Genomic DNA, 27041 nt, shown 5'->3' with positions numbered 1-27041 from the left:
TAGGCTGCAGGCGATCAAAACTCAGAATTTACGTGACTTGGACTACATTGGTTCATTTGTTCAAAGGAAGAGAACACAGAGAAGCCTGGTCAATCTTAATACTATCCCTGAGGGAATTTTTTTAAATTCACCAAGGCAAAGCTCTCTTAGCCAGAATGTCATTCGAGGAAGAATTTGTGATTTGACATGCAAAAGCTTTCTCCAAATTATCAGTGAAGCACCAATATCCTGATTTCCTTGTGCTTTTCTGCGAAGTTGTTACAGCAGGAAAATTATGGCTCTGCGTTATTTTAGAGACACGGGTGAAGAATTTTGGAATCATGTACTGTGTAAACTGTGTAAAGCCGATATGTTATACTAAATCATGAGAGAGTCTAGAGAATCGCTACATTTTGAGCCCAATTTGAATCTTTATTGCCAGCGACTGAGAGTGCTCATGCTGGACAAACTCTCGGTGATGAAAATGGGCTTGAGAGTCTCCTTTAGGCGGCTCTTCTAGTTGTGGAGGGCTCAGGGAGAGGGGGAGCACAAGCGGAATCTCACAGGAGCTGAACTTTGCTAAGCTAGTGGGGCTGGGGAAGTTTCACACAGTTTAGTTGGAACCAACTATCACACAGGTGCAGAGCGTTCTGTTCACAAGGTTGTAAAGATAACGCATAGCGGCAGACTGCTCTACCACATCGGAAGGTCACAAAGGTCACATATACTCGCTGACTCTTCTACCAAATGGGAAGGTTACAAAGATAACATAGAGTGGTAGACTGCTCTACCAAAAGAGAAGGTTTTAAAGATAACATACGGTTTCGGAATGCTCCACCACATGGGGTACAGTAGCATCAACTGAGGGGACCCCCAAGGGGTGAGGGGGAGGCAACCACCTGGAATCTACAAGAAATGGGGGGAACGGTGATGAGGCACAAAATGGAGTCAGGTTGGCTCTCACAGATGGATAAAATCTTCAGAATTCTAATTAAAGATGTAAATAGAAGATGCAAAAACTATAATATGATTTCAAACTTTTTTAATAAAATAAAAATATTTTTTAAAATTTTTTTATTTTAAAATTTTGTTTAATGCCAGTTTTTATTTGGCTGTATATACAATTTAAGCTATTAAAATTTGTACAATATTTACAAATTAAATAATCATCTGAAACTGTCTCCAGCAACTCTAACACCAAACTGAGGGGAAGAAAGACAGGGGCAAGCAGTCCTGGGCTCCCATGTTCCCTTCCTGTCCCAGAGCCTGTTCTAAACTAGAAATACCAGAAGCCAGCACTCATGCTCCTCCTTCCTGGGGTCAAGCATCAGGATTTCAAAAATTGATTTAAGCCAAAAGCCAGTAGGTGAGGAAGTTGCTCCAATCCTAACTCAAGAAAAGTCCTGCAGGCTCAACAGCAGCTTTCTTGGATTCTGGGTTGCAGTGGTTGAGGAGCAGGACGCCAGCCCTGAGCCCTGGTGCAGCTGGGCAGTGGCTGCTGGGTGAGGTGGCTCAGCCTCACTTGAGAAGCTGCTGGGGAAAGGGCCTAGGGGAGGGGCAGGGTCCCTCAGTGCTGCCCTCCTGCCCCCCCCACTCATTTTCCTCAGATATGTGGTTGCCAGGAAGATGTGGAAATGCCAGAGGGCATGGGGACACAGCTACCGCCACAAGGGGCTTCTGGGAAGATCGAAGTATGAAGAGGAGATTGGTACCAGTCTTGGCCAGAAGGCCAGCAGCAAGTTCCCGTTCTGCCTCCAGCCCTTCTGGGATCCACACTTGGGAATGGGAGCTAATGCTGTCCCGAACTGCAGCATGACCCCTCACACACAGTAGGACTCTGAGGAGCTGCCCTTCCCCCAGAAAGGGTGGAGAAGAGGCTCTTAGAGGCTGAACCTTCTGCCTTGCCAGGCCTAGCCAAGCCCTAGCACAGCACAGTGCTGCAGAGGTGGAGAGGACAGCAGAACGGACCAGCATCCCCATGGGAGTGGGGCCAACAGGAAACAGCCTTCTTTCCAGCTGGCCTCAGGAATGCCGCTTCCTCTTCGTCAGAGCTGGGGTTAGGACTCGCTGGTCAGATAGAGGGAGCTGGCATCTGGTGGCAAGATGCGTTCAAGTGAGGGCTGCAGGGCAGGACTGGGGCAAAGTCCCCGGGCAACAGGGGACTTGAGCTTTTGCAGGCGGCAGCGGCAGAGCTCTGCAGCATCTGGCTGTCCATCCTCCGGTAGCTCCTCGGTGCCCACCGACTCGGGAGCTGGAGGCTTTTCCGTTTCCTGGGCTGGGATGGGGTGGTGTCCCCAGAAGTGGGAGTGCTGGTGGAGGCCGCAGCGACCCCGTGGAAGCAGTCTCTTCCATGGGGCTGACTGAAGTGTCGGGCCGGGAGCCTGTGCCCCAAGAAGGCTAGCACAGTGAGGTACTGGTTCATGTGCATGACGGCATCCAGCAGTGTGCACATGTTGCGCAGGCTCTGCAGCCTGGCCTCCAAGTGCTGTCGCTTGCGGCCTTCCAGAGCCCGAAGCTCCTCTGTGGTCAGCCCAGCAAAACTCACAGGGGCAAAGGCATAAGAGGAAGGCAAAGGGTGGAGGCGGGGCATGCCCATCCAGGGAGGAGGGAAGGGGAAGGCCATGTCAGGTATCATGTACAAACGGGCCTGACATCCTTTCAGCTCACTCCTGCACCAGCCTCCAAGCGTGGGGTGTGTGGGGGGAGGGGAACACCCATGACTGCTGCTGTCCCTGCAGCTGCCCCTGCCTTGGACTCCTGGGGGGGGACCCGCTGTCCCTCCAGCTGCTGACCCCTGGGGCAGTCCAGCTCCCATGCTAGCCTCTAGGGACCCCTGGAGGTCTGCTGCCTCCAAGGCCCTCAGTTGACCCATGAAGCGGGACACCAGTCCCCGCACCAGGAGAGGGGCCCAGGCCCAACCCATGGGGATGCTCCGGGGGCGTGGCCTCCGTCAGCAGACTCCAGCCTCGGATCCCTGGGCTCGGGCGCCAGCTTTCTCCAACCTGTGGGGAGGGTCACCTGCCAAGCCGAGCACCAATGGCACTGCAGGGGTACGGGTGGGGGCCTTTGACACTGAGCCTGATGAGTTCTCAGACTCTGACCGAGTCCGCACGGCCCTGCCAGCCTCGGGGAGCAGCACGGAGGAGCTGGAGTTGCTAGCAGGAGAGGTGCCCACCTGCAGCCCAGGGGCCTTTGACATGAGTGGGGTCTTGGGCTCTTTGCTGTGGGGAGCCCCCACCCTCAGCCCCCATGTCCCTCACATGGAAGAACCCAGAGTCGTTCCTGGGCCCCAATGCCGCCCTCGTGGACCTGGACTCCCTGGTGAGCCGGCCACACCCGCACCACCAGCAGCCAAGGCCTAGAACCCCTTCCTTCGGAGTGGAGCCCTGGCCGCTGGCCCCTCCATCACCAGCCCCTTCCAGCCAGCACCCCCTGCCACACTCACCTTGAGTCAGCTCCACCTCAGTCCTGTGCTCCTCACCCTGTCCCGGGCTCCGCCCACTGCCATCTCTCCCCTTGTCGCCCCCTGCCCCCAACACTAACCCCTTCCTCCTATGTTTTGTTTTATTTTATTTTGTTTTATTTTTTTCACCTTATTAATACAGTGTTTATTTGTCTTCCCTCTGTCAAACCCTGAGCTGGTCATGCTTCCAGGCAGCCTGGGGAAGTGTATGGGAGGGGAACACATGGGCAGATGAGACACGGGAGAAAGAACTAGGTGAGGGGGAGAAGGGGTGAGAAAGGCCACCATCAGGCAGATGAGCCCCATGGCCTCTGAGAGGGTGAAAGCCAGAATGGTGTAGGAGAAGAGCTGCTGCTTCAGAGAAGGGTTCCTGGCCTAACTGATGTGAGGCTCCCAAACACAGTGCCAATCCCAGCCCCAGAGCCAGCAACCCTAACTGCGGCAGCCCCAGTTCCGGGGAACTTGGCTGCTGTGTCCATGTCCCTGGAAGTGATGCTGGTTTGGAAGCTGTGGCTAGGGACGAGTGAAGTCAGGGCAAGAGGGACTGCAAAGCTGCAGAGGCCCTCATCTGTCGGTGTCTCTGGTCTGTCCAGCACGACCCCAGACAGCAACTGGCTCAGCAGCGGGGAGGTGCTCCGGACCACAGAGGGGCTGGAGATGGATCTGGGACAGGCGTACTTTTCAGGGGGAGAGGGGCCATGGCAGGAGAGCTGCTCCCAGGGCTGTTTTGTGTAAATGAAGAGCACTGTATTCATGTTGATTTCTAATTACATGACATGCAGATCCATCTCATACCCTTGGTGTGGGGCCATGCTTAGGTCCTGAATCGTGTCATTCCACAGCTTGGGGAAAGAGCCATATTTAGAAACCATTTTTAAAGGACTAAAATGGTTATTGTGACCTGTTGGCTCTTAGACCCTTTTACTAATGGAGGTTATCTATAAGTGTGATATTTTGTCATAATTTTTCTTTTAACTTTATCTGTAAAAAGATTAAAAATTTAATACATTCACAAAACAATTACCATAATTTTTTCTAATGACTCATAATAGAGCCACCAATGTACCTAGAAACTGCCACAAGAGGTCAGAAATTGGAGGTCCTTCTTATAATCAGCTTTATTACTATGGTTTTGATGGTATATATGTTTGGGTTATACTTTTCTACTGGGTGTTCAAGACCAAGTTCAGGCGAGACCTATATTAATAAGAATTAACTACTTTCTATCTATCAATGTCAATTAAGTCTCCTCAGGCATTCCTTTGCACCCTGTAGAGAGCTTTTCAGCTCCTGTCAGTGTCAGCCATCAGGATGTCATGGCCTTGCTTGACCATGTTGCTTTCTGTGAAAGCACGCGAGATTTTTTTCCCTTAAGTGACACTCCATTGGCACACTATTGATTTTTGTCTTTTTGGTGTCCAATAATCTCCCTGCTCAAGAGGTTGAGTGACTTAACCAAAGTTTTAAGAGCTTGTAGAAAAGGTTCTCTCATGTCCTGGGTTGTTTGTAGACCTTGAAGCACCAGGGTCAATATATTGGGTGTCTTCTTAGCTCAATTATCTTTCTAGTTCTGGTCTCTAAACTTTAGTCGTTCCACACCCAGAAGAGAAGATCAATACCATTAGCATTGCAATGGGAGTAGTGAACTTGATTATTATAATTTTATCTGGATATCAAGCATTTTGAAATATAAAATATAGAAGGATGCTATTTTTATCAATCACGGTTCTTCTTGTAGTTGAATTCCAGTAAAATGTTAAGCAAAAAAAGCTTCAAATCAAGAGCCACACATATTTTGGTATGAAATCATGATGACATTTTCTTTATACCTCACTTAAATGTCCATCTTGGTATAAAATAGGCATTGTTAAACATACTCATTCTCCTCCCAAAACACAAAAACTCTTATCTAAATTGTTCTCCTTTGATAGGATGCCACCTGAAGAAAATACAATAGCCTACATATGTACCTGTTATCATAAGTAGCTGGAGCATAAGAGAAAGGCAAATACCTGAATCAAAAGGAGCTTTTTGCCATAAACAATATATTAGAAAATCTGTACAATCAGAAAGCATGAGCACATTTAGTATACCAAAAAATTAACAATAATAATTATCACAGTTATATGAAACCTTATGCCCTTTAATTTAGTTTGGTACCGAAAGTATCTTTTTAATAAAACCTTGTTTTTCTTTTTTCACAGAAAATTTAACTTTGGAAAATGACCAAGGTAAACATATCACAAAAATATATTTAGAACTTAAGCCTTTGGTGATAAACAATGTAAAACTATTACAATAACATATTTAAGTAATATTCATTGATGTCTCTTATAAGGTTATGAAAACTATCAAAGTCAGTCTGTTGTAACACTATGGAAACTGTTGAGGTCCCCCTAGTGAGCAAAGGCTGGAAAATAGTCCCATGCAGCCACTCTTTTGTTCACCAAGAGGAGTCCTGTTACCAGCTTTTCCAAACTTAAGGGTTTCCATTGTCATCTTGACAAACCTTTTTAAATAACATATAAAAACAAGATTGTAACAATGAATACATGGAATGGTTATATTTAGACAACAATATGCATTACATCATTTTCATCTGGTAGCAACTTGTGTGTGTGTGGGAAAGGAAACACATTCCTTCAACTTTATTATTATTATTACTTTTTGGTACAGGGGATCAAACTTGGGTCCTTGTGCTTGTGAGGCAGGTGGCAGAACCACTGAGCTAAATCCCTGCCCTAACCTTTATTTATAAAGCAATTTCAATTATAGGCAAATATCTTTTTTTTTTTTAATCTTTTTAAAGGCAAAAAAGGAAAAAAATGTAGAGCTCAAACAAAATAGCTGTATGACCAAACAAACATATAAGATAATTTGTTTATAAAACAGAGTGCCCTCAAATATATTTAGCCTACTTGAATAATAATATCCTTTGGAATTTTTAGGTTTATAAGTGTAAATAAGACTAGTCAAAACTTTTCATAAGCCAATTAACACAGTTCTCTTGTAGAATTAGAATCATAAGAAATGAAAGCTCTTTATGCCTGTAAATGCAAATCTTTTATAAAAAAGTTGAAACCAACAAGCAAACATACATATTTCCTTGATAAATCACTTCCACACACCTTCTCAATATACCTAGGTCTTCTGGTCTTGTATATCTCTCTTTATCCTAACAAGACAAACATACAAAATCCTCTCATATCAAAAATATATCTTTTACCTATAGCCTTCTTAATATTTTTTCTTCCTGACACTTACTATAAACTTTCTATAACAATCTTGTCTTCACCGATATAAATTTTAAAGTGTCCCCTTTTTTCTCTTCTCAGATTGTTACATTTTCAAATTTAGCTGCCGATAAAGAACAGTAGTAACCTTGAGTTCTTCAACAAAGTACAGAAAAGAGCACGTTAACCTTATAATTACAATTCAAGACTTTGCAATGCACAAGAAATGTTTTAAGCACACCAATCAAACATAAACTCAAATTGAAACAAAGGTACATTGATCAATGAGCTAACATTTGTAATTTGATTTATCTTACAAAATCTCTTTATATCTGGTAGAGCATGGTTGCTATTTCTCTGGCTTGTTTTGGATTCCAGAGTTTTGCAGGCAGCATCAGGCTGATAACACAGCACTAGCCTTGGGAATCTTAAAGCTGAGAGTGTTTCTCACTGTTTTGTTTTATGCTCTTCAGAGCTTTCTAGCTGTTTTCATTCCATATACTTATCTTTTCATTACAATTCTTTTTTTGGAGGTGGTACTGGTGATCAAACTCAGGATCTTGTAAGTGGTGGAACCACTGAGCTAAATCCCCGGCCCCTTCATTACAATTCTTATTTGTGAAAATGGTTATATCTATCTTTTGCAGCATTTATTTCAACAGTGCAGGCCAGCTTAGGCTGAAAGTGATTTTTGATATTTAATTATTTCTTGTAGTATTTATTTCAACACTGCATGCCAGCTTGGGGCAAAAGTGATGACCCCATGCTTTGGTATGAGCTGACTACATTTACTACCTTCTTGCATCTGAAGCATCTACTGCTTTTTCTGGGTTTTGTTTCCGGTTTGGACTTTCTTATCTAGAGGAGAGGTGCACTGCATCATCAATTCTTTGTTTTTCTTTTTCTTTTTTCCTTTTTATTCTGAGTAGCCTTACTGAGCAGGCCATTGCTCACGGTTCAAGTGCCCACAATGGGAGTCATTTAGTGTAGACTCCTGCAGTTATGTTCCAGTCCCCTGCCCAGTATATGATGCAGGCTTGAGGAAAAAAAATATATTAGGACATAGAACTGAGAGAGAGAACATGAGTTGCCAGGATGACCAATGCCAGTGCAACCAACAAAGGCCCTGGCCAGTCCCAGGCACTGACTTTCATTGGAAATCAATCAGGGTAAAGGCAAGCTACATGCATTGTCTATGAAAATTAATGTAAACAAGGCTCAGAAGGACAAGACAAAGCATTCTCAAATTAGGAACAGAATAGACAAATATGTGGTTGTAATTTGAACAATGTCTTTTGTCAGAAGATTTTAGTTGTGGGAATAGAATTGGGTGGGAGTTACACTGACCTTGTCACATAGGCTTTGGCCAGACTCACTTCTAAAAACAAGCCAACTGTGGGTTTAACTCTTTACACCCTCCTTTGGGCATAATGAGTATCAGAGTTCTCTGAAAATACAAAAGCATAACTTAGTCAAATGGGGATGCAGAAAGCTTTGCCCAGTTCAAATGAATCAAGGCAGCTGGAGTGCCAACATGAACATCAGGTAAAGTCAGTTTCTGGGTGAAGATGGTCACCCAGGATAAAGCAGGTTGTTTCATGAAAAAGACATCAATTGATCACAAGCACAGAAGAAATGAGAACATTTATACATCTAATAACACAGCTTCAAACACATAAAACTGACAAAAATAAAAAGGACCAGTGAATACACAATCGTGGTCAGACATTTGGATAGAAAAATTAAACTCAACTTGCAAGGACCTGAAGATGTGTACATTATGGACAAAAGTGTAGTAACTGACAGTTATAGGAACATTTCAACAAAACAAGAGGGCAGCATTCACTGGTTTGCAGTGTATATGGAAGAAAATTTCAAGGGCAGACCCACAGTTATAGTCACAAAATAAATATCAATCCATTGAAAAGGATTTAAATTATAAAAAATATGCTCTCTCACTATGACGAAATACATTCTGAAATACAGGACAGCACTACTGATTGATCATAAAGCCTGAAAGGATAAAGAGATGAGGGGAGAAGTTCAGGCCAGTCAGTTCAACAACTGTGATAAAATGGACAGATTTCTTGAAAGACAACAGTGATCCAAGCACTATGGGGGGTGGACTTCAAGACCCAGGTGAAGCCTGTGCATGCGGAGTAGGATAATGATGGGGTGGCAGAGGAAATGTCATCATCCTGGACAGGTCATGGCCAATCATCTCTCCTCACAAACAGGAAGGTCAGCAAGCCTGTAACATGCATTGTCCACTTATTCCTTGGAGTAAAGCCCCCAGGACAGCAGGGGAGCAGAGGCTCCCAGCTACATATTCCCACGCAGATCCCCAACACCGAGCTTGTCATGGCCTCCTATGCCTGGAGTTCCCAGTGACTCCTGCTATCCTAGCCTTGCCATCCTACAGTATGTGATGAAGAAGATCTGTGCAACACATCCACTGGACGGAGAATCACAGGCTGCCAGAGGACTTAGCATGTTGGGGGGGGGTATTCCAAGATCTTGTAGGAGCCATCCAATATTGTCATGAGCAGGGAATCTTAGACGGGGACCTCAAACAAGAGATCCTTTCGGCAGACAACCAAGGCAAGGCTAAGATCAGGGACTGGGGGTTGAGGCTTTCGATCTTCCCAGGTAGGAAGAGACTGATTCCATGTGTGGTGAAATATTCTGGCCAAGAGATGATCTTGGGCAGGAGGTATGAAGGCCTTCACCTGGATGTTTGGTGGCATTTTATAACAACTGGTAACTGGGAAGCTCCCCTGTTATGGGGATACAACATGGAAACAAAAAGAACCTATACAGGAAGTTATCTGGCCCCTAACCTCTCTCCTTGGATGAAAAGACCTCATGAAGAACCTCATTGTCTCCAGACCCAGGATGTGGGCAACCCTACAGTAGGTGCCACAACACTGGTGGCTCAGGGCTATGCCACCAAATGGTTTAATCGACTACCAAGGTCATGCCAAAATCTGTGACTTTGGGGAGGGGTTCCGGTTCGTCCCTGGGCAGGAGGTGTCCGTGGTTCCTGGCACTCTGAAAGACTGTGCCCCAGAGCAGCTCTTGTATGGGAGGTATGAAGGCCCTCCCCTGGATGCTTGGGCCCTTGGCATCATTTTGTACGAACTGCTCACCGGGCAGCTCCCTTTTGATGGGGATACCACAGAAAAATAAAAAACATCCTATCCAGGAGGTTATCTTGCCCCTATTCTCTCTCCCTGGATGCCAAAAACCTCATGAAGAACCTCATTATCTCCAGACCCAGGATGTGGGCACCCCTACAGCAGGTGCTGCAACACTGGCGGCTCAGGGCTATACCACCAAATGTTTTAATCGACTACCAAGATCATGCCAAAATCTGTGACTTTGGGGCCGGGGTTCCTGGCACTCTGAAATACTGTGCCCCAGAGCGACTCTTGCATGGGAGGTATGAAGGCTCTGGGCATCATCCTGTATGAACTGCTCACGGGGCAGCTCCCCTTTGATGGGTATGCCACAAAAAAATAAAAAACATCCTATCCAGGAGGTTATCTTGCCCCTATTCTTTCTCCCTGGATGCCAAAAATCTCACGAAGAACCTCATTATCTCCAGACCCAGGATGTGGGCACCCCTAAGGTAGGTGCCACAACACTGGCGACTCAGGGCTATAGCACCAAGTGTTTTAATAGACTACAAGGTCATGCCAAAATCTGTGACTTTGGGGCCGGGTTCCGGTTCCTCCCTGGGCAGGAGGTGGCCATGGTTCCTAGCACTCTGAAATACTGTGCCCCAGAGCGACTCTTGCATGGGAGGTATGAAGGCCCTCCCCTGGATGCTTGGGCCCTTGGCATCATTTTGTATGAACTGCTCAACGGGCAGCTCCCCTTTGATGGGGATACCACATAAAAATAAAAAACATCCTATCCAGGAGGTTATCTTGCCCCTATTCTCTCTCCCTGGATGCCAAAAATCTCACGAAGAACCTCATTATCTCCAGACCCAGGATGTGGGCACCCCTAAGGTAGGTGCCACAACACTGGCGACTCAGGGCTATAGCACCAAGTGTTTTAATAGACTTCAAGGTCATGCCAAAATCTGTGACTTTGGGGCCGGGTTCCGGTTCCTCCCTGGGCAGGAGGTGGCCATGGTTCCCAGCACTCTGAAATACTGTGCCCCAGAGCGACTCTTGCATGGGAGGTATGAAGGCCCTCCCCTGGATGCTTGGGCCCTTGGCATCATTTTGTATGAAATGCTCAACGGGCAGCTCCCCTTTGATGGGGATACCACAGAAAAATAAAAAACATCCTATCCAGGAGGTTATCTTGCCCCTATTCTCTCTCCCTGGATGCCAAAAATCTCACGAAGAACCGCATTATCTCCAGACCCAGGATGTGGGCAACCCTACAGTAGGTGCCACAACACTGGCGGCTCAGGGCTATACCACGAAATGTTTTAATCGACTACCAAGGTCATGCCAAAATCTGTAACTTTGGGGCCGGGTTCCAGTTCCTCCCTGGGCAAGAGGTGGCTGGGGTTCCTGGCACTCTGAAATACTGTGCCCCAGAGCGACTCTTGCATGAGAGGTATGAAGGCTCTGGGCATCATCCTGTATGAACTGCTCACGGGGCAGCTTCCCTCTGATGGGGATAAACTGCAGAAAATCCAAACTATGCTATCTGGGAGGTACTCTTGCCCCCAGTCCATCTCCCGGGATGCACAAGATCTCATCAGGAACCTCCTGGACTCCAACCCCAGGATGCGGCCAACAGTGCAGGAGGTGCTGCAGCACCAGTGGCTCCAAGGTGTCCCAACCCCCAGTCCTCCTGAGCTGCTCCCTATGCCCCCCCAGATGGCAATCCTCAATATCACGGATGGCACGGGATTTAACCTGCTGAAGGTCATCGACTCAATGAGGAGAAAGGCATGCAACAAAGAGATGGCCACATTCCTATTACAGAGCCAGGCACTCCAGGGCGGACCCTTAAGGATCTATGTGAATGCTGTGTGTGCACCTGATGAGGATACAACTGAAGAAGAAATAGCATCACCCTCAACAGCTCCTGCACCCTCATCTCACATCTCCCGGAGGAGTGCCAGTGCACCTGTCACCTTCACAGGCCTCTTATTTCCTGGGATGAAGCCCACAGGAAGGCAGGGCGGCGGAGACTCCCAGCCACCCATTCCCATCCCCAGGACGCCAACTCCCGGCATGTTCTGCCAGCCTATCCCTGCCGCTCCCAGGGTGTTCTGCCAGCCTGGCCCTGGGGCTTCCTGCTCTAGCTCCAGCCCCACCTCCACCCCTAGCAGCAGAGGGAGGCGATGCTGGAAGGCTCTGAAGAGGAGCAGCAGAGGCTGCCTGAAAGCCCTGTGCTGCTGCTGCCTGCCACCCTCAGGGCGCCACCAACACAAGGTGGCCCCAATGTAAGTAGTACCCAGCAGAGACCCAGACAACCCTCAAGGAGGGAGGGAGGTTCAAGTGCTTCCTGTGAGTGGGCTGTGTCCTGATGTCTTTTCAATTGTCAGGGAGGAGAGGAAGGCAGAGGGATGGAGGAGTCATGGTCATAGAGAAGAGTCTCAGATGGACAGGAGGACTTGCTGTGGGGTGTACTGCAGATGAGGGTGGTGGTGACCGCAGCCAACAATAGCATCTGATGTTTCCACATGTCTGGTATGTGTCCATTTCACACATCTCCTTGCATTTTTAGTACAGATCCTTGAGAAGTGACTCCGTAGACGTGGCGATCCTACTCATGGGGGATCAGCCACGCAGGAGGAAGCCATGGTGAGTCACCCTGCAGCCCTGTCTAGGGAGCTGGAGGGAAAGGAGAGGTCAAGGACACCCATGCATCAGGGGGTGGGCAGCACAGAAGGCTGTGTGGGCATCAGGAGTTGAGATTCAGTGGGAGGAAGACAGAGCAGCAGCAGGAGGGGGATTCCTCCTTGTGGACTTGACTTGTGTCAAGTCCTCTGACTCAGGGAGGCTCCCCTAGGACCAGGGAGTGCCAGGCACCTTGGAGACCCCAGACCACAGCCTCCAAACTGGGTGCAGTTGATGTGGGTGCTGGGTGAGGGTGGGCTTTGTTGAGCACAGCTGTGACTTTATCCCACAGACCTCCATGGCCTGGGGCTTCTCTCTGCTCACCTCCTGGCATGTCCGCGTGCGGGGGCTTCCATCAAGAAGCGGCCAAGTTGGCGTTGGAAGGACATTGAGCCCAGGTGAAGAGAGGCAGTACTGCCTGTTCTGTGGATGGGGACACTGTGTTGTTCCCTCGTCCCCCATGCAGAAGCCTGGACTCGGCCATGCCATGAGCAGCCCAGGAATATGCAGAGGTCACGCTGATCCTCTGTCCACTGAGTTCATGGTAGGAGCCTCCCCTGCCCAGTCACCAGACAGGCGTGTGACAGTGTCTCCACATCATCCCAGTTCCAGCCATGGAGCAGCCTGGCCCAGATGACAGTGCAGCCCAACGGACCTGGTCCTAGGCCCCGAGCCCCATAGCTAACATCTCTGTGGCCTCCCCACCTCCTCTTCTGTCATTGAGGACACAGTTGGCCCCAGCCCAAGGCAGTCTGCTTCCTGGACGTCTCTCAAACTCGGCCTGTCTTTTCCCATGCTCCATCAGCACTGTAGAGCTTTGTTCATGGCACAGATGTCGGGGACACTCAGAGCCAGGACGATGGTTCGGCCGCTACAGACACCAGTGGTGCTGGGCCAATGCTGAGGGCTTCTGCGGGTGACAGCAGGAGGGAGCCACAGGATTGAAGAACATGGAGACAGGCAAGGGATCAAGTTGAGGCAGCTTCTGCCCCAGAGCAGCTGGCTGAGGATCGATTCAGTGCCAACACCCAGAAACAGCACTGCCATGTGGCCAGCACAGTCAGTAGAGCTTCAGCACAGTGACACTTGTGATCATCTGAGAGTGCTCAGTGCCCAGTGCTGCTCTTCCTCTTCCTGCTGTCAGGATCACCGGGATTTTATGCACGAGGAGCGTGAATCATGGAGGGATAAGGTGAAGTCCCAGATTTCCACAGCCAGAGCAGGGTAGAGCTGGGATTCCAGTCTGGATCCCACAAGCTCTCAGTCATGCTGTCATCTAGCGAGGAAGACAGACTAGGGCATCAAACCAGGAGAGGCAGCATTGGCACCAAGAGGGCTGTGTTCATAGCTTTCCAGGCTGTGGCAGGACACCTGACATTCATCAGCAGAGGTGTCCGTCCAGGGTCACTGTGTGCTTGGGGCAGCGCAGCACTTCGTGGCAGGAGTGTTGGAGGAGGAAGCCCCTCACCTCCTAGCACCTGGGAAGCAGAGAGTCAGGAAGAGGCCAGGTACCAATATCCCTGTCAAGGCCACGCCCTTGACCTCTCAGGCTGCCGGGCTGCAGTCATCTCAGGAAGGTGTCTCTGGGCCCTTGGCATCTTAGGAGGGGCCTTGATTGGAGGTGGAAGGTGCTCCATTCCGTCCACAGGTGCTGGCTGATTTCCTGGGATTTTTGGGGGGACCTGGCCCCATTGTGGGCCAGGGGCCCAGGATCCCCCTGGAATCAGATGGTGTGGCCATTCCAGTCCAGTGCGGAGCTCATGCCCGGCATGCTATAGCACTGCAGCCAGGCTCTGAAGGCAGAGAAGACTTCCTCTCTGTGCTCTGGCCCATAGCCTTTGCTCCCCAGCTGGACCACTTCCTTGGGCACTTGAGTGGCACAGTTCCAGCAGGTCCAGGTTCTGCAGCTTAACCCTGATCTTCTGGCTCAGAGTGAGCTCTGGGCTTAGCTGGTGTCCCTGCAGGGCCTCCAGGACTGTGCACGCCTTCTCAAAGGGAGGGATCCTCAGCTGCAACAGGATCTCTGCTCCAAGGTAGTTGCCAATGCCATTGAAGAACCACTGGTCCGGGAGGGCCAGATGGACCAGTTGAAGGCCTTGTCTGCCGGGTTTCACAGCACATTTTTTCTGAACTATTCATTCTCCAGGTGGACACAGGGCCCAAGGTCTGGCTGCTACTTGCTCGCTGGGTCCCAGTGGCCAAAGCGCTGGATGACTGGTAGTCATCATCTTTCCCCCTGGGCACCAATGCCATGTTGTTGGTACATGTATCTCTGGCGAGATGACACCTGAGCCAGCCTGGCTCCCCCTTGGGAGGATGGGGTGTCTCTCCACAGTCCTGTCTCCAGCTCAGCAGACACCACACTGTTGCCCTGCTTCTCAGGCCTGCCACGCCCAGGCCTCCCCTGCCCCACTCTGGGCCTCTCTAGCAGGCACAGGAGAGATGCTCAGCCCACTCAGCAGACAACCACCAGGAGGAAGAGGGCTACCAAGCCCCACCTTCCCACGTGTACAGAGCCAGGCACTCTGGGGGCTAGGCTTCAGGACCCAGGTGAAGCCTGTGGATGTGCTCTAGGATCACGATGGGGATGCAGAGGAAATTTCATCATCCTGCACAGGTCATGCCCTTTTCAATGCTCCTTAGCAGCAAGCGTGTCAGTGAGCCTGCCACTAACACTGGCATCTCCTACCCAGGAATGAATCCCCCAGGAGAAAACACCAGCAGAAGCTAGAATAGTGACTTAGGGGTGAGGTTGTGCATATTCCCTGGGCAGGAGGAGGCTGTGTTTCCAAGGATGCAGAAATATTAGGCTCCAGAGATGATCTTGAGCAAGATGTTTGAAGGCCCTCACCTGGATGTTTGGGGTCATTTTATAGGAATTGGTAACTAGGAAGCTCCCCTTTTATGGGGATGCCAAATTGAATTTATAAGATCCTCCCCGGAAGTTCTCTTGTCCCTACTGTGTCTACCTGGATACCAAAGACCTCATGAGGAACCTCCTCAACTCCAGTCGCGGGATGCAGCCAACAATGCAGCAGGTGCTTCGGCACTGGCAGCTCAGGGGTGGACCACCACACAGTCCTCCTCAGCTTCTCCCTACAAACCAAAAGATCGCAATTTTCAATCCTTAGAGCCAGGATCTGATTCAACCCACTAAATGTCATGAACCAGATAAGGAGAAAGCAACACAACGAGGAGATGGCCACCTTCCTGCTGGTGCAGAAGCAGGAGCTCCAGTGGCTGGACTTCAGGACCTGGGTGAAGCCTGTGCATGTGGATGAGGATGATGAGTGGAGTGCAGCAGAAATGACTTCATCATTTTGGACAGGTCATGCCTGGTCATCTCTCCTCACCAGCAGGAAGGCCAGCCAGCCTGCTAGCTGCACAGGCACCTTATATGCAGAAGTGAAGCTCCCAGGAAAGGACAGCAGAAGTTCCTATCCATGCATTCCCAGTGGTGGGACCCCAACTGGCAGCATGTCCTGCCCTCTTAGCCCTGGAGTTCCCAGGGACTCCTGCCATCCTAGAGTATGTGATGGGGAAGACCTGTGGCAACACATCCACTGGACAGAGAATCACAGGCTGCCAGGAAACTTAACCTGGGGGTGGGGTGGGGATATTCCAAGATCTTGTAGGAGCCATCCAATATTGTCATGAGCAGGGAATCTTAGATGGGGACCTCAAACAAGAGATCCTTTCGGCAGACAACCAAGGCAAGGCTAAGATCAGGGACTGGGGGTTGAGGCTTTCGATCTTCCCAGGTAGGAAGAGACTGTTTCCATGTGTGGCGAAATATTCTGCCCGAGAGATGATCTTGGGCAGGAGGTATGAAGGCCTTCACCTGGATGTTTGGTGGCATTTTATAACAATTGGCAACTGGGAAGCTCCTCTGTTATGGGGATACAACATGGAAAGAAAAAGACCCTATACAGGAAGTTATCTGGCCCCTAATCTCTCTCCCTGGATGCAAAGACCTCATGAAGAACCTCATCAAATCCAATCCCAGGATGTGGGCAACCCTACAGTAGGTGCTGCAACACTGGTGGCTCAGGGCTATACCACACAATGTTTTGATGGACTACCAAGGTCATGCCAAAATCTGTGACTTTGGGGCGGGGTTCCAGTTCCTCCCTGGGCAGGAGGTGGCCATGGTTCACGGCACTCTGAAATACTGTGCCCCAGAGCGACTCTTGCATGGGAGGTATGAAGGCCCTCCCCTGGATGTTTGGGCCCTTGGCATCATTTTGTACAAACTGCTCACCGGGCAGCTCCCCTTTGATGGGGATACCACAGAAAAATAAAAAACATCCTATCCAGGAGGTTATCTTGCCCCTATTCTCTCTCCCTGGATGCCAAAAACCTCATGAAGAACCTCATTATCTCCAGACCCAGGATGTGGGCGGCCCTACAGCAGGTGCTGCAACACTGGCGGCTCAGGGCTATACCACCACACAGTCCTCCTGAGCTTCTCCCCAGCCCAAAACCATGGCAACCTGGAGACTTATAGCTAGGATCTGACTCCACCCACTAAATGTCATGGGCCATGGAAGGAGAAAGCAATACAACCAGGAAATGGCCACCTTCCAGCTGGTACAGAGCCAGCCACTCTGGGGGCAGGGCTTCAGGACCCAGGTGAAGCCTGTGGATGTGCACTAGGATCATGATGGGGATGCAGAGGAAATTTTATCATCCTGCACAGGTCATGCCCTTTTCAATGCTCCTTAGCAGCAAGCATGCCAGTGAGCCTGCCACTGACACTGGCATCTCCTACCCAGGAATGAATCCCCCAGGAGAAATCATCAGCAGAGGCTCTGAGCCACACACTCCCATGCAAAGAACTGCAGCTCCCAGCATGTGCTGCCCTCCCAGGCCTGGAGTTCCCAGTGAGTCCTGCCATCCTAGAGTATGCAACTGGGGGAGACCTGAGGCAGCACATCCACTGCACTGAAAACCACAGGATTCCAGAGGACTTAGCCCAGAGAATGGGGGCTATTTCAAGACAGGACTTTGCATCCATAGTACTTGCCATCCACTATTTTCATGAGCAAGGAAACTTACATGGAGATCTCAAATCAGAGAACTTTTATATAGATACCCAAGGATGCGCAAAGATCTGTGACTTGGGGTTAAGGCTGCAGAACATACCCTGGCAGGAGGAGACCATGTTTCCATGTATACTGAAATATTCTGTCACAGACATGATCTTCAGCTGGAGGTATGAAAGCCTTCAGCTGGATATTTGGGGTCATTTTATAAGAATTGGTAACTGGAAAGCTTCCGGGTTTGGGGGATACCACACAGAATTCAAAAGATCCTTTCCACGAAGTTGTCTTGTCCCTATTCTCTCTCCCTGGATGCTAATGACCTCAAGAGGAACTTCATCGACTCCAGCCACATGATATGGCCAACCCTACAGCAGGTACTGCACCACAGTTGGCTCCAGGGTGTACTTCGGCACAGTACTCAAGAGCTGCTCTCCACCCCCAAAAAGATAGCAATACTGAGCATTTGGCTAGGATGGGTTCAACCCCATAAATGTCATTGACCAAGTGAGGAGAATGCAGTACAACCAGGAGATGGCCACTTTCCTGCTGGTACAGATCCAGTCAATTTGGGGGCTGGGCTTCAGGATCTAGGTGAAGCCTGGGCATAGGAACTAGTATGATGATGGGGGTGCAGAGGAAATGTCATCATCCTGGAGAGGCAATGACTCATTCATCTCTCCTTACCAGTAGGAGGGCCAGCAAACTGCCACCTGCACTGGCCCCTTATACACCAGAGTGAAGGGGCCAGGAGAGGTCAGAGGAGGCTCCCAGCCACACACTCCCACCCACAGGACTGCAACTCCAAGCATGTGCTGCCCTCCTAGCACTGGAGCTCGAATTGTGTCCTACCGTCCTAGCCCTGCCATCCTAGAGTAAGGGATGGGGGGAGGCAACGTGTAGCAACACATCCAGTGTACTGAGAACCACACCTCCCAGAGTGCACTTAGCCTGGAAAAGGAAGTATGTGTCAAGACATCGTGGGAGCTATCCAAAATTGTCACAAGCAGGGATTCCCAGGAGGACCTCAAATCATAAAACATTTTGATAGACACCCAAGGCCAGGCTAAGATCAGTGACTTGGTGTTGAGGTTGTGCATATTCCCTGGGCAGGAGGAGACTGTGTTTCCAAGGATGCAGAAATATTAGGCTCCAGAGATGATCTTGAGCAAGACGTTTGAAGGCCCTCACCTGGATGTTTGGGGTCATTTTATAGGAATTGGTAACTAGGAAGCTCCCCTTTTATGGGGATGCCAAATTGAATTTATAAGATCCTCCCCGGAAGTTCTCTTGTCCCTACTGTGTCTACCTGGATACCAAAGACCTCATGAGGAACCTCCTCAACTCCAGTCGTGGGATGCAGCCAACAATGCAGCAGGTGCTTCGGCACTGGCAGCTCAGGGGTGGACCACCACACAGTCCTCCTCAGCTTCTCCCCACAAACCAAAAGATGGCAATTTTCAATCCTTAGAGCCAGGATCTGATTCAACCCACTAAATGTCATGAACCAGATAAGGAGAAAGCAACACAACGAGGAGATGGCCACCTTCCTGCTGGTGCAGAAGCAGGAACTCCTGGGGCTGGAATTCAGGACCTAGGTGAAGCCTGTGTATGTGGATGAGGATGATGATGGAGAGGCAGATTAAATGTCATCATCCTGGATATGTCTGAGAGTACGCAATGGGGGAAAACTTGTGGCAACACATTCACTGGACTGTAAAACACAGGATGCCAGAGGACTTAGCCTGGAGAGGACAGAATGGCAGGAGGGTCCCAGCAACACATTCCCATCCACAGGCCTGCAGGTCCCAGCATGTCTTCCCCTCCTAGCCCTGGAGTTCGCGGTGAGTCCTTCAACTGTAGCCCTGCCAGCCTAGAGTATGTAATGAGGGGAGACCTGTGGCAACACATTCTCTGGACTGGGAACCAAAGGATGCCAGAGGACCTAGCCTGGAGAGAGGGGGATATTTCAAGACATCAGAGTTGCCATCCAATACTGTCACAAGCAGGGAATCTTGCGGGGGGACCTCCTATCAGAGAACTGTTCCATAGACAAGCAAGGCTGAGCAAAGATCAGTGCCTTGGATGTGAGGCTGTGGAACTTCCCCAGAAGGAGGAGACCCAGTTTCCATGTACACTGAAATATCCTGACCCAGAGATTATCTAGGGAGGTATGAATGCCTTCCTCTGACTTTTTGGGGTCATTTAATACAAATTAGTAGTGGGGAAGCTCCCTTGTGTGGGTATGCCACATAGAATTCAAAAGCTCCTTTCCAGGAAGTACTCTTGCCCCTGTTTTCTCTCCCTGGGTGCCAATGACCTCATGAGAACCTCATCAACTCCAACTGCAGGACGGGGCCAACCCTACAGCAGGTGCTGCAGCACAGGTAGCTCCGGGGTGCACTGTCCACACTCCCCCTGAGCTACGCTCTACCCTCAATAAGATAGCATACTAAGCATTATGGCTGGAATGGGATTCGACTCAATAAATGTCATGGGCTGGTAAGGAGAATGCAGTATAAGGAGGAGACGGCCACCTTCCTGCTGGTGCAGAGCCAGGAACTCTGGGGGTTGAACTTTAAGACCCAGGTGAAGCCTCTGAATTTGGAGTAGGAATACAATGGGGGTGGAGAATAAATGTCATCATCCTGGACAGGTCACGGCCAGTCATTTCTCCTTAGCAGCAAGAGGGCCAGTGAGCCTGTCACCTGCACAAGGCCCTCATGCCCAGGAGTGAAGCTGCCAGGAGGGAAGCTCCCAGGAGGGAGGGGCAGCAGAGGCTCCCAGCCACATATTCCCATCCAAGGGACTGCAACTCCCAGCATGTCCTTTCCTCCTAGGCCTAGAGTTCCCAGGAAGTCCTGCCATTCTAACCCTGCCATCTGAGGGTATGCGATGGGGGGAAACCTGTGGCAACACATTCACTGGACTGTGAACCACAGGAGGCCAGAGGACACAGCCTGGAGGCAGGGAGATGTTTCAAGACATAGGCATTGCCATCCAATATTGTCACAAGCAGGGAATCTTACATAGCGAACTGAAATCAGGGCAATTTTCCATGGAAATTTTCCAAGGCGAACTGAAATCAGGGAAATTTTCCAAAATTTTCCAAGGCCCAGCAAAGATCAGTGACTTGGGTTTGAGGCTGTGGGACTTCCCTGGGCAGGAGGAGACTGAGTTTTCATATTCAATGAAATATTCTGCCCCAGAAATGATCTTGCAGGGGGGAAGTATGAAAGCTCTAATCTACATGTTTGGGGTTATTTAGTACAAATTGGTAACAGGGAAGCTTCCCTTTTATGGGGATTGCATATAGAATTCAAAAGATCCTCTCTGGGAAGTTGTCTTGCACCTGTTCTCTCTCCCTGGATGCCAGTGGCCTCATGAGAACCTCAACTCCAACCCCAGGATGTGGCCAACCCTATCGCAGGTGGTGCACCCCAGGGGGATTCTTGGTGTACTGCCCAAGAGTCCTGCTGAGCTGCACTCTACCCCCGAAAAGAGAGCAATACTGAGCATTATGGCCGGGATGGGATTCAACCCAATGAATGTCATGGAACTGGTAAGGAGAGTGCCATAAAAGCAGGAGGTGGCCACCTTCCTGCTGGTGCAGAACCAGGAACTCTGGGGGCTGGACTTCAGGACCCGGGTGAAGCCTGTGCATGCGGACTAGGAGTATGATGGGGTGCAGTGGGAATGTCATCATTTTGCACAGGCCATGGCCAGTCATCTCTGCTCACCAGCAGGAGGGCCAGCCAGCTTGCCACTTGCACTGGCCCCTTACTTCTTGGAGTGAATCCCCCAGGACAGCAGGGCACCAGAGGCTCCCAGCACACATTCCCATCCACAGGACGGCAACTCCCAGCCATGTGCTGCCCTCCTAACCCTGCCATTCCCAGCGTGTCCTTACATCCTAACCCTGCCATTCCCAGGGCATCTTGCCAGCCTAGCTCTGTCAATAGCAGCATGTCCTGCCAGCCTAGCCCTGCCCCTCCCAACATGTCCAGCTGACCTAGCCCTGTTGCTCCCAGTGTGTCCTGCCAGTGTAGCCTTGGGGCTTCCTGTTTCAGCTCCTGCACCACCTCTGCACCTGCCAGCAGTGAGAGGTGCGGGTCTGAGTCTCTGAAGAGTAGGACCACAGGCTGTCCTATGCTCCTGCTGCCTGCTACCCTCGGGGTGCCACTGACACAAGATAGCCCCAATGTAAGTAGTGCCCACTGCTTCTCAGCCTTTTGGCTAAGCTCAAGTGCAATGCAAGGTAGTGGCCAGCAGAGACCCAGACAACCCTCATGTCATTTTCACTTGTCAGGGCAGAACTGTAGGAAGGAGGGGAGGGGAGAGGGATGGAGTTGTGGTTGGAGGGAAGAGTCTCAGATGGACAGGAGGACTTGCTGTGGGGTCTACTGCGGGGGGTGGGGTGGTAGTGGTAGTGACTGCAGCCAACAATAGCGTCTGGTATGTTTCTAAGTGAGCATGCTTCACCCGTCTCCCTGTATTTTTACTGCAGATCCATGAGAAGCGACCCCATAAACGTGGACGTCCTTTAGCCACGCAGGAGGAAGCTGCAGGGAGTCACCCTACAGCCCTGTCTAGGGACCTGGAGAAAGGAGAGGCCAAGGACACCTGTGTACCCTGCAGGAGGGAGGTGGATGCGCAGCACAGAAGGCTGTGTGGGCATCAGGAGCTGAGATTCAGTGGGAGGAAGACAGACCAGCAGACGGATCATGACTCCCTGACTTGTGTCCCTCTGCCCCAGGGAGGTTCCCCTAGGCCCAGGGAGTGCCGGGCACCTTGGAGTCCACAGACCACAGGCTCCCAACTGGGTGAAGGTGGAGGTGGGGGCCGGGTGAGGGTGGGGCTTGTCCAGCACAGCCCTGACTTTATCCCACAGTCCTCCGTGGCAAGGAGCTTCTCCATGTCCTCCCAGCTCACCTCTTGGCATGCTCATGTGCAAGGGCTTCCATTCAGAAACCGCCGAGGTGCTGCTACAAGGATGGTGCGGCCAGGTGAAGAGAGGCAGTGCTGCATGTTCTGTGTCCTGGGACACCGCTGCTGTGACCACTGTGTAGAAGCCTGGACATGGCCATGCTGTGAGCAACCTAGGAATGTGCAGAGGACGCACTGAGCCTGTCCACTGAGTTCAGGATGGGAGCCACCCCAGCCTGGTTACCAGACAGGTGTGTGATGCCGCCCCCACATAACCCCAGCCACCACCACCAAGCATCCTCCTCACCCTAGGAACTTCTGTGGACCCTTTAGCATTCTTTGGGCCCTTCTCAACCCATAGCACTGACGCTGCCTTCTCTGCTGCCAGTGTGTGGCAACCAGAAGGAACAGCAGCAGCAAGGATGGGCTGGGTCCCAGCTCCCTGGGAAAACTCTTTTCTTGATGGAGCTTCAGGCCCTCTTGGGAGTTTGAACATGGGGAGAGGGGAGGAACCCCAGAAAGAGATTTCCGGTAAGGTGAGTGTGGGCAGGAGGGATGTGATGAGCTGAGGTGGGACAAGACCTGAACCCACAGCTGCCCTCAGTATCTCAGCAGCTCTGCTCCTGGCCCAGGTGCACAGCTTCCCTTAAAGAAACTGCCCAGATCTGCTCTGGTCTGTCCACACTTCTATCTTCATACCATTTCTCTGACTCAGAATTCTGCCCAGTGATGGGGTCTGTTCTGGGAAAAGCAAGAGGCCATCTACCATCACCCACACATCGGTGTGGAGGGACAAGGACCCACATCCCAGCCTTTCCTATCCTGCCCCAAGCCTCCCCTGGGCCCTGCAAGTCTTTGAAAACAGCACAACCACGTCACATGTCACTAAACCCAGAGACTCACATCCAGCCTTGAGGGCACACAGCCCTGTGTTGTGGGGACAGAGTTCGGACCCATGAGAGAGCCCGTCCCACGCAGGCATTTCGCTTGCCACCATAGGGGCAGGGACATTTGGTATAGGGGAGGGTCCTCTTGTGACCCTGAACTGTGGTTCATGTTTGTCGTGCCTGGGGCAGGATCTGCGCCACAGAATCTTCAGAGGAAGTTGGTACAGGTACATAACACATCTCTATCCCTTCCTCTCTTTCCCCCATCCCCTCCTGCTCTCTCTCCCCACTCCATCTCCTGTTACCCTCTCCCCTCGAATCCAGTTTTTTTCTGTGTTGGGGATTCATGGTTTCCATGTGTTTCAAAAGCTCCTCTATTTTATCTCTATCTATTCTAGATTCACTAATCATTTCCTTGAATATGGCTATCATCTCTTCAATTATCTCGGCTTTGTTTTTCTCAAGAGACTTACTGATCTGTTACTTCCACTGCCACTATTTCACCGTTTTATAAAACTCAGCTGTGAGGTTTTTGATTTCTTCCAACTCGATGGCCCCTTGGTTTGCTTTGGCAAGTTGGGGCTTATGGGTTGCATCTTGCTTCCGTGTTCTCTCGTTTTCTATTTTTTTTGTTTGTTTTCTGCACTGAGGTTGGTAAATTGCTTATGGCCAGTAGCTTTATTACCGAGAACTCTTTAGGAAATGATTATTTTTCAGTGATGTCTTCTAGGTGAAGCTGGCTTTTGGCTTGGGAGTGTGACTCCAAATTCTAATCTTCAATTTATTACGGATGAATGGTTGCTGCCTATTTGGCCTAGCACCTAGTTCTTTGGTACTGGATTATAGTGTTATTTATGACCCTCAGATAACCAAGGTATAAGGATACAAGGAAGATCAATTGATCACAACTATGTTGCTTTGGCTAAAGTAGTGCAATCAGCAATAACAACAGCATCAAGCACAGACTAGAAAATGACAAACTGTGTGAACTAATAATGTGCCACCTTTAACCACATGTAAGAGATTTATAGTTATATAACCAAATCTAAGCCAAATTAGAAAATTATATACAGTAAATATCCACTCAATAGAGCAATTTTACCCTAAGGGGAGAAAATTTTAAAAGGATATGTGGGAAAAATAGAGAAACAAAACAACATTAGAAGGCTGAAGGACAAAGGAAGATTAACCAAGCCTCAGGAAGCAGGTGAGGAAGACAGGAGGGAAAGAAGGACAAAACAAAAACCAAACAAAAAAACCTAAAAACAATGTTCAAACTCATGAAAAAAAAAGTTTTCTCTGACTTCAAGCCTGTGGTTATATTCTGCGGTCTACACTTTTGGGGTAGTGTTCAATTTAGGGCATGACTCTGCTGTCACTGGCAGACACAGGAGGCATTCAAAGCCCAGATCCCTGTTGGTGGATCCCAGCAAGCCTGCAGTAGGATTAGAGGTGGGTACTGATTGTGGTGCTTTCAACTCCCCAGAAGACCAGGCTGATCCTGGCCTCTGGCTGTGGGGTTGGAGCCTACAACATTCTGGGTGTCTCCTGCTGGGGTGAACGGGATGTCTCCTGCTTTTGTGGGATTTCATCACTGGGTGGTCCTGAGATGAAGCCAACCCATGGCTACTCCAAGTGTCAGGTTCACTTGGCCCCACCCTAAAGTGGCTTCTGGCCAAGCACCCTCTCCATGGGACACTGCAGTCACTTGGGCTGGAGTCACACTCACCAACTGTTGTAGTGCACAGCATCCACTGCTCCATTCCATTGGCCTGTTCCTCCCTGGAGGCCTCTGGAGTCACCTACTTTCACTGTCTCTGATGATTCAATCTTCCTCTCTCACATCTTGAGCTGGGAGCTGGGGAGAAAGGACAGATTGCCCCCTCCTTTTTCTGCACTGAGATCTGTATCTTCATTTTCTCTGTGAGCCCCAATGTTCCCTTCAGATCCCTCCTGGGTCCTAGGGATCCACCTCCCTCCTTTCCTTACCCAAGGTGCTATTCTCCAGTGCCTGAATCCCAGAGAGGTTGATTTGTTGCTACTTACTGCTCTGCCATATTCCTGGAATCCCCTCTCCCATTTGAAAAAGATCCCCCTACTTTATCTATCTTCCATTTCCATCTCTCTCCCCCTCTCCCTCTCTCTTCACCTATCTAGATTTCTCATCTAAGAGAGACCATATGATACTTAAGAGACAGTGGGGAAATCCTCAGAAAGTTCTGGCATATGCCTATGTCTCAAGAGGTTTACCTATTTTATTTTCTACCAGATTGTTTCTGTTTTAACATTTAGATCCTTGATCCATTTTGATTTTCATTTAGTACATGATGAGAGATATGAGTCTAGACTCAATCCTCTGCATGTGGATAGCCCATTTTCCTGCCACCTTTTATTAAAGAGCCTATCTTTCCTCCAGTGTATGTTTTTGGCCCCTTTGTCATAGACCAAATAGTGGAACATGCCTGGGGTTGTTTCTGCTTCCTCTATTCTGTTCCACTGATCCACATGCCTGTTTTTGTGCCAGCACCATGGTGTCTTAATCACATTAGGGATTTTACTTGCCTAGAAGTAAAATTCTATGTTGCTCATTAAAGGCCATAGCCAAACATGCAAGTGTGTACACACAGCACACATGGCTGAACAGACATGAATGTTTTCTTCAATCGCTTACACACACCTGCTACACTGAAGACACTGCACTTCAAAGTAATTTTTTTGGTACCAGGGATCAAACTCACAACCTTGCGCTTGTGGTGCCAGTAAGCTAAATCCCTGGCCCCCAAAGAAATCTTAAAGTTATTGTTTACCTTTGGTTTTACTTCCATCTTAAGAGAAAATGCTTAGAATAAATACTTCAAGGTTCAATAGGCTAAGAAGATCAAAATTTTAGCATCGGTATCCTTTTTTCACATGAGCCCTTAACTACCATTCTAATATACAGTTTATAAAAGCATTGACTTAGATCTAGGATCACTACATTTATGTTTACATTTATAATGTTCATAATGAGATCAATACATAAGGAAAGTGAGATCATTTGAGGAACATAACATTTTTTAAATTGGAGTTATGAAAGGCAACGATTGTCCTCGTGTCTGGAATATGTCATACTTTGGTAATGGCGTGTGAGGTGATCTTGACAAGGCTTTAGGTGATTCTGTAGTCAGCTGTTTGCTCAGCTGAGGAAGAGGGGAGAAGTGTGGAGCTGCGCCCTTAAAGCCTCACATGGGCCAGTTTGGATAACACCACTCCCGAAAGACACCGGGGAAATCCAAGCTAGTCTTATTGCTTAGACAGTAGCATGCCTGGCACGCCCCACCTGCCCTGCCTCATCTGTGTAGTTGCTCAGCTGGACACTCATACTTCCCCACCCCAGCCTGCGCTGGCCTGTTTCGGGGCCCTCCTAAGCAGGCCCCTTCTCCAGGCTGCCCAGCCCCCATCCCACTGATCATATCTTTGGACATTTTTTTGGTATTTGGATTATTTACATGAAAATGTACTTTGATTTATTCATATAATTACAAAATACTAGCAACCATTGTCGCTTCCCCGCAGTCCGCATTTTTAGGATGGCATGGGAAGACCTTCACATCTGGCTGTAGTGTTTCCTTTCTCACACTAAACAACCCTGCTTTCTGGTCACTTCTGGCCACCTGCTCTTCCCCGACCCCAGCTCCTTGTGGGCCAATGTGTGCAAT

At 49.5% G+C, this 27041-nt stretch overlaps 1 protein-coding gene and 3 pseudogenes across 2 annotated transcripts; 2 read left to right on the top strand and 2 right to left on the bottom strand.

Annotated features, from left to right (window-relative positions):
- The first annotated feature begins 2695 nt into the window (after positions 1 to 2695).
- On the top strand, positions 2696 to 3599 carry LOC147822422 (epsin-1 pseudogene; annotated as a pseudogene).
- Positions 3600 to 3798: 199 nt separating this feature from the next.
- On the bottom strand, positions 3799 to 4197 carry LOC147822421 (ATP synthase F(0) complex subunit C2, mitochondrial pseudogene; annotated as a pseudogene).
- A 4012-nt stretch (positions 4198 to 8209) lies between these two features.
- LOC147822420 (sperm motility kinase Z-like) lies at positions 8210 to 12880 on the top strand. Its single transcript, XM_087196836.1, has 5 exons — positions 8210 to 8220; positions 9110 to 9276; positions 10753 to 10964; positions 11235 to 12091; positions 12781 to 12880. The coding sequence occupies exons 1-5, from the start codon at positions 8210 to 8212 to the stop codon at positions 12878 to 12880; spliced, it is 1347 nt and encodes a 448-aa protein (XP_087052962.1).
- LOC147822419 (endonuclease 8-like 1 pseudogene) lies at positions 8305 to 15652 on the bottom strand (annotated as a pseudogene). The gene is made up of 2 exons (XR_015445702.1): positions 15466 to 15652; positions 8305 to 14702 (listed from the first exon to the last, which is right to left on the bottom strand). The product of XR_015445702.1 is annotated as an endonuclease 8-like 1 pseudogene (transcript).
- Positions 15653 to 27041: the final 11389 nt, after the last annotated feature.

This window comes from Heterocephalus glaber, unplaced genomic scaffold (assembly GCF_053883595.1).
Source record: "Heterocephalus glaber isolate CG9 unplaced genomic scaffold, H.glaber_assembly_v1.0 deba00001617, whole genome shotgun sequence".
NCBI classification, from domain to species: Eukaryota; Metazoa; Chordata; class Mammalia; order Rodentia; family Bathyergidae; genus Heterocephalus; species Heterocephalus glaber.
The sequence above is the reverse complement of the archived record's forward strand: the minus strand, read 5'-3'. Positions and strand labels throughout refer to the sequence as shown.